This window comes from Onychomys torridus, chromosome 17, assembly GCF_903995425.1.
Source record: "Onychomys torridus chromosome 17, mOncTor1.1, whole genome shotgun sequence".
NCBI classification, from domain to species: Eukaryota; Metazoa; Chordata; class Mammalia; order Rodentia; family Cricetidae; genus Onychomys; species Onychomys torridus.
In genome coordinates this window covers 23,127,230-23,139,431 of record NC_050459.1, presented here as the reverse complement: position 1 = coordinate 23,139,431, position 12,202 = coordinate 23,127,230, and the positions used below count along the sequence as shown (strand labels likewise).

Sequence of the window (12,202 nt, the reverse complement as noted above, 5' to 3'; positions counted from 1 at the left end):
ATTCAGAATTTTCCACATAGAATCATTAGTATCACTTTAATATCTTAAATAATCTTGGTTGTATTTTATGGTTTGATGTGTGATATTCATTAATAGTTACTAACCCATTAAAACTGTTTCATTTTAAGAAAGCTTCAACAATTCACTCTTTGAGCCTCTAAAACACTTCATGGCTAATATCAGCTAAAGTGGTATGAGCTAAAAATACTGTGTTCATTGTTGGCTTATTTTCTATCATCCTCACAGTATTCCCCCCACAGAAAAATACTTGATTTATACCATGTCCAAGACTATTAATAAGCCATAAAACTAAAAATAAAACAATAACATTCTAGTTTTTGCTAATTACCAGTTTAGTTTCTAACTTTAAGTATGTAGTAAAAGCTGTTAAATAAATATATACAATGCTGAGAAATAGTCACGTATTCACGTACTCATGACAATAGACATTAACTGTTATTAACACTTTTACGATTTTCATTGTATATATTTATTGTACATACAACTGTTTTAACACAAGAGCATTTTTATACAAGTCTATAGTGTATATTGAGCATATCATGAGCCCCAGAGTCCCATAATCTTCCCTATCTCATACCTCCACCTCCTTCCATTAGACCCTCTCTTAGTTTATTTTCTGTAGCTGTCATAAAAATAAATACCCCAACAAAACCAATTTAGAACCCATAAATGAAGTAGAATAATATATTTGTCTTGCTGAGACTGATTTAATTCACTTAGAATAATCTCCAGTTTTATCTACTTTTCTGCAAACAACATCACTTTGCTCCTTATAGCTAAAAAAGAAAAAGGTTTATTGTGTATGTATACAATTTTCTTCATAGTTCTTCTGAATTGGACACCTAGGTTGCTCCTATAATTCAATATTGCGAATAGTGCTGGAAAAAACAATGATGTTTGATTATCACTGGGATAGGTTTACCCTTTGGATAAATACCCAAAATTAGGATAGCGGGATTGTATGATAGATCTACTGCTAGTTTTTTGAGAAATCTCTATACTGATTCTGATAGTGCCTAGACTAGTTTCCATTCCTACCAACAAAATGAAAGATTTCTCTTTGTCCATACACTTGCAGAATTTCTCATTCTTTATTTTCTTAATGACTATCATTCTGATTGGGGTGAGATAGGATCTCAACATGTTTTTAATTTTCATTTCTAGATGGCTAGAGAAGTTGAACACGTTTTGATGGTTATGGGCTATTTGTAATTCATCTTTTAAGAACTATTAGTTCTTCAGCCCATTTACTTAATTGATTGTTTGATCTTTTCCCCATTTGCTTAGTTTTTTTTTCTTTTGAATTCTTTGAATTGTCTAGATATTAATCTTCAAGCATATAGCTAGCAAAGATTTTCTCACATCCTGTAGAATGTCCTTTCACCCAATGTACTCTTCCCTTCAACAGTGCAGAAGACTCTTAATTCCATGATACCTCTGCTGGCAATTGTTAACATTACTTCCTGAGTGACTAGAGTCCTATTCAGGAACTCTTTGCTTATACCTGTGTCTTACAGTATTTTCTTTATTTTCCTTGGAACAGTTTCTAAGTTTCAAGTCTAAATTAAAGTCTTTAATCTATTTAGAGTTGGTGTTTCATTACATTGTTTATTGAATAGCAGTGCAGGGGGTGGGGGTGTAGGGTAAGCTTTGCCATACTTGTGCTTTATGAGTATGTACATTAAAGGGCTCTTTATGGAAGCTGACTCTCTTCTTCCACCATGTGGGTCCTGGGGATCAAACTCAGGTCTTCAAACTCAATGGCAAACACCTTTACTCACTAGGCCACCTTGCCTGTCCTAGGGCTGATAATTACACAGGGTGAGGGATAGGGATAGTTCCACTCTTCTTCATGTGAATATCTGAGTTTCTCAGAAACAGTAGTTGAAAGGCTGTCTTTTCTCTGATGTATATTTTTGGCATTTTTAATAGAATTTATGTTCATCAAAATTAGTATAGAATTTTTCACAGAGCATTTCGGCAGTTATTGCCCATCTTAGAATTTGTTTCAACTATCACTATAATGAAATGTTTATCATAGTTAGGACACGCTTATGACAACTGTTGTAATTGTTGCATCTCAAAGAAATGATAACAAATATGCACTCAGCTGGAGCTTGGCTCTTCACCAAGAAGGAGGGCTGCTGCAAGGGCATGGTTACATCTTTTTTCTCATTCATATCTCTCTGGGAAGTTCTGTCTCATACAACGCTTAAATGCTAGAAGAAATCCTTTGCAAGAGGATGAGCCTCCAAACCAAATCTACCTGTCTGCTAACACCTGATTATGGCCAAGTAATACAGTGGGGCTGTCAAAGAATAATTCCATTTGAAGCAGTTGAGCAAACCGACACTGTTCCAACCTGTCTCCCTTCCTCCATCCCGACTGCAGGGTTTCCCTGCTTAATTCTAATTTTTCTGGACTACACTGGGTGGAAACAGTAATGTCTTCAAATGACACAAACAAAACAGTCATCTCGCTGCCTAAGGTCTATTTTAATGTAGGCTTAGATGTTTTAAGATGTGCTCTAATAAAGACATCTACAACTGACTTCACAAAAAAATTAGATCAACTCAGGGGTGCTGCTGACAAATAGAAAATGTCAGCTGCCTGGAGGTGAGAGAGGGCTGAGCTAGGAAAGGCTGCTGCCTGGAGGTGAGAGAGGGCTGAGCTAGGAAAGGCTGCAGGAGTTCTAGCCTCTCCTCTCCATGCCTCCTCTGAAATGGTGGGAGCAGCCATTTTGTGCCTTGCTGAGGCTCTGCCTCTGTGGATGCCTCAAACTCAAGGTTAAGGATTCAAGATACATTTTCAAAGCAGTCACATTTTCAGACCTGGTTTTGTTACTATATTTTAGGACAGAATGGCATTCACAGCATGCATGTGTGAGCATACATACACACACACCCATGAACTTTGACATGAAGAAAGCAAAGACTTGAGATCTCGTATCCTCACCTCAGGATGTAAAGAAAAACTAAACTCATTTTTCCCTTTCATGGCAGTTGGCACTTCTATTCAGTACTTCTCGGTACTCATTACTTACTTGGCATTAATGTGGATTTAGAACCTAATTTCAAAGGATTTCCTCCAGATGTAGTTCTTATGTTTATCAATAATGCAACCTTGGGAAATATTGTTCATGTAAAGCATTTAAAGGAAAACACCACAGCAACACAATGTATATATGTGTGTATGTGTGTGTTAGGTTCAAACAGTTTTGTCTCATAAATATGTAAATTCAGCCTGCCTCTGTTCGTATCCCTGAAGCATACCTGACTATTGCTGGCTGTCTCATTAAATCAACATAAAGAACTCAGTGAGCTACAGTGTGCGGGTTTCTCCTGGCTGCAGCTTCAAGAGCTGGAAGGCTTGCCAGCCTGAGTGTGACATGAAGAAGTTGAGGGACAGTAAAACCATCATCCAGAGCATTTCAGGGACATTTTATACACACAGAACCAGGTCTTCTTGTTTCAGTAACAGAATCATTTAAGCAGAAGGATAGATTTAACAGGAGGCAAAATGGAGTGACTGTCAGTCCACATTGTCCATGTAGATGATTCAAAATGAGTTCGGTAGAGGTGTGTACATGACTGCTTCACAAATCCATGTATACTTGGTTTCAGGGGTGTACATTTGTAATATCATCATCACTCTATAGGCTGAGGCAGGAGAATCCTTAGTTCAAAGCCATCCTGGGCTAAATATCAAAACCATATCAAAAAATTAACAAATAAACAACAGCAACAAAACCCCACAGCTATCCAGCTCCTAAGAATACCACATTGCACTCCACTCAGGATTGCACCTCTCTGACAAGGTCAAAATCCTGATTTTAAAGTTCTTTGTACTTAGAAGTTTTGTGGGTTTTTTTTTTTTTAACTCTAAAGCCAACTACACATTTATAAATATTTAAATATATAGTGATTAGTTTGTGATTGGGACTTTTCATTTAATAATTGTTTAAGAATTGATCTAATTGCTTAATATTTTCCCAAAGACTAGGCAATGTTAATTGTACATAGATGGTTCTTGTAAATCAGTAAGCTAAAAGACAAAACATAAAAACACTTGTATTTAAACTAACAAGCCAAAAGCAAGCTGTTTAAAATGATACCTCTCACTACATGATAATTTTAAGTAGCTGCACATTTATTTTGCAAATTCTTCTCTCTGCATTGTGTGTGTATGTATCTGTTGAGTCCGTACTGTGTTTGTAGTATATCTGTCTTGTACATATATAAGTTGTATATGTGTGTATTGTGTGTGTTGTTTGTGGTGTATGTGTGGTATGTGTATATAATATGTATGTTATATATGTACAGGTGTGTGTGTGTGTGTGTGTGTGTGTGTGTGTGTGTTGTGTGCACATTGGTGTGAAAGAGCATATACTTGTGCACATACATGGCAACATCAAAGCAGAATGTTAGGTGTCTTCCTCTATACCTTCCTCTGAGGACTCTAAGTTAGGATGTCTCAACAAACCAGAAGCTTTTAGGCTTTCTGGCCAAGGAGCTTTGGGTTACTCACCCATCAAAGCTGAGACACAGAGTGTATTGTATAGCTATGCCTAGCTTTCTGTGTGGGTGCTTGGGAATTCAAATACACGTCCTCATATTTCCAAACCTCTTACCTACTGAGCTATCTCCTCATCATTTCTACCACACTTTTTGCATTTTAAGGAATGTTTAAATTATATATATATATATATATATATATATATATATATATATATATATATGTGTGTGTGTGTGTGTGTGTGTGTGTATTTGTAATTGTATTATATGTGTCTTGCACCAATGAAAAAATTATCCATGTTAGAGCAGTAATAGTAGTCTGAATGTCACATGACTTTAAGAAAATGGATGCCAGGTGGTGGTGGCGGCGGCGGCGGCGGCGGCGGCGCACGCCTTTAATCCCAGCACTTGGGAGGCAGAGGAAGGCGGATCTCTGTGAGTTCGAGGCCAGCCTGGGCTACCAAGTGAGTTCCAGGAAAGGTACAAAGCTACACAGAGAAACCCTGTGTCGAAAAACAAAACAAAACAAAAAGAAAGAAAGAAAATGGTAAGCCTAGTATAACAAATGACAAGAATGTCTATGCAAAGAAATACTGGACTGTGTTGAAGATGGACAGTTCTATTCTCTGTCATTAGCCATGTAACTTTAGGCAAATAACTTCCTTGGGCGTACTCTAGTAACCTCAGTAGGATCGACTGTGAATACAGCATCTAGTGACATAAATCATCATATACGCATCTATGGATTCTCATTCATGAACACAACATCGTGATCACATGTCAACTGCTTGGTGGTGCATGGTTGCATAGCTACACAATCAGTGTCCAACCGGAGCATAGTTCCAATGGACACTCACTGAATCTCACAGCAAGGAACTACTGCCTCTATCTATTCCATTGCCAATGTCTTATCCCACTATGCATTAAGAGTTAATTAGGATTAATTCTCTTCCCCACCCTGGCTGTTTCCCACCACTCTGCATGAATGACACAGGCCACATGTTATAACCAACTTTGCAGTCTCTGATGACATGAAGTTTCCACCTGGTGCAGTAATTATTAGCCACGGGTATATATTTAAATTAATTAAAAAATATAGTGCTGCAGTCCCACCTGCCATGTTTCAAGTGCATTAATAGTGATCATGGTTCATGGTCACTGTGCTAGACAGTGAGAAAAGAGAACATCTTCATATTCATAGCAAGTTTGCCACTGGTGGATAAGTCCCAAGAAATGCTCTTCCCCCAAGCAAAAACTCCAAGAACATGGAATGGAATCAGTCATTTTATCCTGGCATACTACAGAAGCAACCTTTCCACAATCTACTTGTTTTAGTTTGCTTTCTGTTGGTGCGATTAAAAACAGCACCATAACCAAAAGCTATTCAGAGAAGAAAGGGTTGATTTGGCTTAATGGTCAAAGTCACAGTCCATCATGAAGAGAAGTCATCAAGCTCAGGCAGGACCCTGGAGTCAGAACTTGAAGCTGAGTCCCCAAAGGAATGCTGCTTACTGACTTGGTACCCATGAATAGCTCACTTTTCTTTTTCATGTACCCCAGGACCATATGTAGGAACAGCATTGCCCACAGTGTACTGGACCCTTCCACATCAATCATTAAATAAGAAAATGTACCACAGTCTTCCCTATAAGTCAATATGATGGGGTTATTTTCTCAATTGAGGGTCCCTCTTCCCAGATAACCCTAGAGTATGTCAAGTTGACTAAAAACTTAGCCAGCAAACTACTCAAGAATACAAGTTGGAAACATTTTTATAATAGTTATTCTATAGTCAGGTGTGCAGATCACACGGATAACCTCATGGGATATTGAAGCAGGAGAACCATGAATTCCGGACAGCCTGTGCAACTTAGTGATACCCTATTTTAAAATGAAACATTTTTTAAAGACAAAGATGTAAGTCTGTATTAGAATGTTTGGCAAGTATGTGAAGTTCTGGTACCTCAAATTTCTAGAACCTTAAAAAGAAGTGTCCTTATAACTCAAGGCAGGAGATAGACACGCTATGGGGCTGCTTTTAGCCTCTAATAACTGAAGTACAAATTGTGCTTATCCATCAAATTGCTGCACGTCTTCCAGTTGATTGTAGCATCTTGTAGACTGTAGTACATAAAGGCTGTATAGCCTGGTATTTCTCCTGGGTCTACAAGGAAACTGTAAGTCAAGGATGATTCTACAAATGGACCTGGGAAGGGCTTTCATCTCGAGTCCCTGAAAGCCTTACTATTACAGTAATTTAATATTTTTCAGAATACATATTTATCTAGCTGTTCCACTTGCCCTATCAATGTAATTCGGGTCACAATAAATTCACAAGCAATTAAGTGTTTGCTGGGTCGAACCCGTGTAGGCTTTGTTTGTCATGCGTGTAATTATAATGATCTCTCAGTGAAGCATACGGGAATGTTTACCTTGGAAATCTGATTTCTTGTTTCTGAAGTCAGGCTAACTTGATAAAGAACTTGTTTTTTCCTGGCCTTTTGGCTTAAAAACTCTTCTGAATACTACTACAAATAAACACGCACTCTAGAACATTTGTTTTGAGCCAAAAATGAATGGTAGATAATGTCTCTCTTAGTGAAGAATTTCAGTAGAACAGAGGACACATTTGTCTGCCTGTATTGTGAAGGTGCAGCACTGTGTGCTGCTGATCCCTGGGGAGCGTCACATCCAAATGAAACCTATATACTCCTAGAAACTCAATGGTATTAGAATCAGCTTGGAGGCAAGGAGGAGTTTTAGTCTAGAAACCCAATGGTATTAGAATCAGCTTGGAGGCAAGGAGGAGTTTTAGTTTAAGGAAAGTTCCTGTGAGTTTAAAAGCAGCCAGAAGGAATACTGTCAAGAAAATAAATAACACGTGCTGGATCAAGTGGATGGAGGCAGAGGGGGGCCTGCTACACGCTGCTGGGGGAAATGTAAGTTACTCTAGCCATTATGAAAATCAGTATGGAGGTTCCTCCAAAAATTAAAAATATACTGTTGGATCCAAGAGTAGCACCCATGAAGAAATCAAAGCCAGCGTAACACAAAGATACTACATGGCCCTGTTCAGTGCAACACCATTCACAATAACCCACTTAGAGAATCAGCCTAGATGTTAATCAGTGGGTGACTAGATAAAGTCAGTGTGGCACATATACACAGAGGAGGGGTGTTCAGTCATAATGATCAGTGAAATGGCATTTACAAGAAAATGGATGGAACAAAAGAGTGTCATGCTAGTGAAATAATAGAGACTCAGAAAAATTATGAATTCTCATTTACAATTTCTAGATTAAAAAAAAAAACAGACACAAAAGTGAAAAAGGGCCTATGTGAGAAGAGACCTGTGAAAGGAGGGGAGAAGCAGGAGCAGAGGAACAGGGTTGTTATGATGAAAGTACATGGTGTACATGTATAAAATGTCATGATGATGCTCATTGTTTTGTAGAAGGAATGTATACTACTACTACTACTAATAATAATAAAACCTCAGCAAGGCCCAACAAGATGGCTCAGCAGGTAAAGGCACTTGCTACCAAGCCTGGTGACCTGAGTCCAATCTCAGGAACTCACAGGGTGAAATGATCGATATGATTCTTGCAAATTGATGGCTTACCTCTAAACCTGAGTGCCCATACCACACAAAATAAATCAATTTACATAGGTATACATAACATAAGCAAAAAAAGAACAGTTGTCTCTTGATGGTCAAATCCCTATTTTTCGGCATCTTTCAGTCCCAAGTCTGGGGCTCTATCCGGCTATGGAAGTGTGTGTCTGTGCCAAAGGTGTGCATGGTCATGTACAGGCAGCCATATGTACGCCTCAATGTGGTTTTTCCTTTTCTTTCCTGCTCCTACAGGAAGTGGTTTCTGATGAACGGCACCAAGGCGGCCAGCTCCTGGAAGAACCAAAGCTGCTGCATTTCAAAGGGAATACCTTCAGTCTTCAGATATCTGTCCTTGACATCCCTCCATTCCTCTGGAGGATCAAACCTTTCACTGCATGCCAGGTATCCGCCAAAGGGGCTTCTCACAGGAACGGCTCTGCTGCAACCAGCAAACCTGGCAGGGGCCTTCCTGTATGGGTTGCACCTCCAAACTGTGAGAGAGCTAACAGTTTGAGTGGAACATGCTGTGCTACATTCATGGGGGAAATATCCCTGCCTCTCAGGTTATGTGGCACTCTGTTCCTCGGTTGGAATTGTTCAGTATAGGTTTAAGATGGAAATCTAATCACTTAAAAGTAAGGATTATGTGTTGTTTTTATTAAAATCAATCAATGTGAGACACTGTTTTAATCACAGTCAGCAGTGAAGAGGCAGAACGTCTCAGGGTGATGATTTTGAGTGATAGCTGTGGCTGAGTACAAAGATGTTACCCTTCATATGTGAACTGCTTGCTGCCAAATGTAATGAGCAAGATGAGAAGATACCCCTAGTCAGAAAGCAAAGGCAAGAGGAAGCCTCCCTGGAGTCCTTTTATAAATGCATAAAGATATTTATATATTAGCATGCATAAGTAAAGATTTTATTTAATAAAATTTATTTTATAAAATCTCCTAATAAAGTTTTTTTTCACATCTCAGGGTGATTCAGTTATGCTCACCATAAAAAGATATCTGAGAAATTTATAATCCTGATATTGAAGTCTGAGAATTCCCTTCATTGCTATCATCAGCAGGCCACCTTTTCTTCAAATGACAGGACATTTCCTTAACCCCAAAATAGTTTCTGGTAGACACGTGTTAATTTGCAATTGCAGGACATTTTTACATCGGGCAGCATAAATGCAAAGTCATGTGAGGCTTTTTAACCCTTCCATTCTTTTAGTATTTATTAAACACACACACACACACACACCTACACACACACTCATACCTCACACACACACACTCGTTACACTAACATATAGTTATTCAAAATGGGAACCAGCTAGATAGCAAAGAAAAAACACAGACATTCCATGATAGAAAAAGTTGGGCCACCAATGCTTCCAACGTGTAAAATGCAGAAATCTAAATCTGGATATAAGTCTCTATTTCCCAAGTCTCATAAGTCTTGCTTTTTGGGAACCACTCCTCTCTAAACAGTTTTAGTGCATTCAGATATCCAAAATGATATGAACATCTCTCAGGGTTCCAATTATCCCCCTTTTGATTTGGCACTGTCAACAAATTTCCTGATAGAAGATTCTTGAATCTGTGTAGTGCTGGTGATATTCAAGACCCAAATGTCTTTGTTTTCCAGGAGGTAGTATTCAAAGTTTCTGTTCCAGGTTGAGTGTGAGAGTATTGTTAAGACAAGTCTTGCTAACCATGTGAATGCCTGTATATTAATCTTTATAGGTTTTTTGCACTGTGTCTGATACAAGTCAGTAAGCCCAAAGTTGCTATTGCAGTTAGTGTTTAAAGATTGAAAAAAAAATAAGATGGATGAAAGAGCCATTCCTTTCTAGACTCTTAAATAATAATTCCAGAACCAAAGACACAGAGTGAATATGTTGAGCCCAAGAGGACAGGCTGGAGGGGCAGGTACCTGCAGACCTCCCAGAATGCATCAGCACTGACCAGAGCCAAAAGACACTGGAATGCAAGGAATCTATCATGCTTCACTACTAGCATGGGTTGGAATCCATGAAGTTGTGAACATGTGTAAATATTTGCCTTCTGTAGTTGAGCCTAGTTTGAGAAGGGTCTCGGAAGATGGAAAAACAGTTTCATTTTCTCAATGGCAGGGGGCTTGCCACCAAGTCTTCATTTCCACTTTATTTTTCTAACCCCAGATTACTCTCCACTCTGGTCTACCTTCCTTCCTACCACCCTTACCCACCAATCTTTGCCCATACCAGTGCGAAGTCCCTCGGATCATATAGGTGAGCATTGTGCTGAACTTAATGGCTGCACTGTAGCTGTCCCAGAGCGCTTTGGGTTGGATTTGTAGTCAAAGTGATTGACCCTCATGTGGATCATTGCTTGTACTGACAAACTTGGTGTGGATAACAGAGGAAGACTATTCAGTGGGGCTTAGTGGTTAGGAAATAACGGGACCTCTCTCTCTCTGGTTATCTCAGAGAGCTGTTACAGACAGAGAAAATCATGCTAGTCCTGATATGAGGTATGATCGTTAACCACTAAATCTCCTTGTCATCTTCCAGCCCAAAGCATGGGAAACTGGAGATGCTATTACTATCTGTCTGTCTCCTTCTGACTGCAAACTGACAGTCTAGGAATTGATATATTGCAGTTGGCACACATCCCAAGATGGCATCCCGTTTTGTTCTGGGAGATGGAACTTCCAAGGAACTGCAAGCCTAAAAGAGGGGTTCAAAAAAATTATCTTCCTGTCAGGTAGTAACAGCTGTGTGACAAGTTGTTTTGAAACAGTGTGAGTTAGGTCTGTGTCCTGAGCTCTGAGGAGATGAGGCCTGTTAAGTTTAGGGGGATCACTTTGATTTCCAATCAGGTACTGGAGTCCAACATCACACAGTGTCATACAACTTCTGTATGCGGGATGGGAGGGGCCATCAGCAACACCCACTGACTTTGGTTTAAAGAAAAACCTCTACCCATAATGCTAGCATTCCCAAGTAACTCACTGTTCCACGTTTTCTTCCCAAGATTCAAGACTACCATAATTGGTGACCCACTACGGCTGTCATCCAGCCCTCTCCTTGCCCTACCTGGGAGGTAGCTAAATAGCCCCACTCTCAACAGGGCATTGGACCTCAAGCTTCTTCATTATAATTTCCCTTTATCTATATTGACTCTGGCTTGGAAAGCTATGATAAGCTTTGCGGTAGCAGTTATTTATTTATTTAGAACCAACAGAGCACAAAGTCAGGTTGTCATGTCCCTAGGATAAAGACAGCTGTCTTTGCAGCATGCTATGAATCTTCTAGAAGTCAGTGTCTATCTCCTGCTAGGATATGATTTACATTCTCTCCATCTGCTAGGAACCTAATTATAATGGGGGCCAGAATGAAAACATTTCTGGAATTCTTTCGCCGCACATAACTTTGCTACACTTTGTCCTCAGCACTGTTTCTCTCAGCTCAGGGAACATTGTTAGTGATTTGTTTTTGTTTTGTTTGGGGAAAAGGGTGGATTCCCCCCACCCCCGCCCCTTTCTTTTTTGGGGGATAAATGGAAGCAAATACAATTGCCCTGAGAAAATACACTAATCACAGTGATTCCAGTTCTATTATTTTTAAATGTTTTGTTGAACACTATTGGCAGCTGCTATTCAACTCAACAAAGAAAAACTACTCCTTCAGTACCGTCTTTTTCCAAGAAGATTTAAAAGTGTTTTGATTGTGTGCAGTGGCACGGAGAGACAGAAGACATTTTTATGCTGATCCTCATGTCTTTCTACAAGGAAAGACTATTTTTGCACAGGGTATTAATCTCCTATGTTCTAGTGTTTGGGGGAAAAATACAGGAAATTTAGCAAGTGATATTAGAGGAGGCACTTTCAAAGAAGTGGTCAGTACCATTGTTTAAGAAAATGTAAGTATGACCAAGGATACCAACCCATAGCAGAAAATGTAGATTTTCTTGAGGGATGGATTTTGAACTGGGCTCTGTCTAACCATGAAAGCCAAGCACTTACATTATGCTGTAATGACTAAAATTTAAGTTGTTCTAGCACATAAAACCCACTT

The 12,202-nt window shown here is 39.1% G+C and overlaps 1 protein-coding gene across 7 annotated transcripts in view; it reads left to right on the top strand.

Annotated features, from left to right (window-relative positions):
• Unc5d (unc-5 netrin receptor D) overlaps positions 1-12,202 on the top strand; it is a 548,490-nt gene that overhangs the window by 503,654 nt on the left and 32,634 nt on the right. For all 7 annotated transcript variants that reach the window (XM_036209478.1, XM_036209477.1, XM_036209476.1 and 4 more), the window contains one exon: positions 8,404-8,553. In XM_036209478.1, coding sequence (XP_036065371.1) covers positions 8,404-8,553 — 150 coding nt within the window. The remainder of the gene's footprint in view (positions 1-8,403; positions 8,554-12,202) is intronic.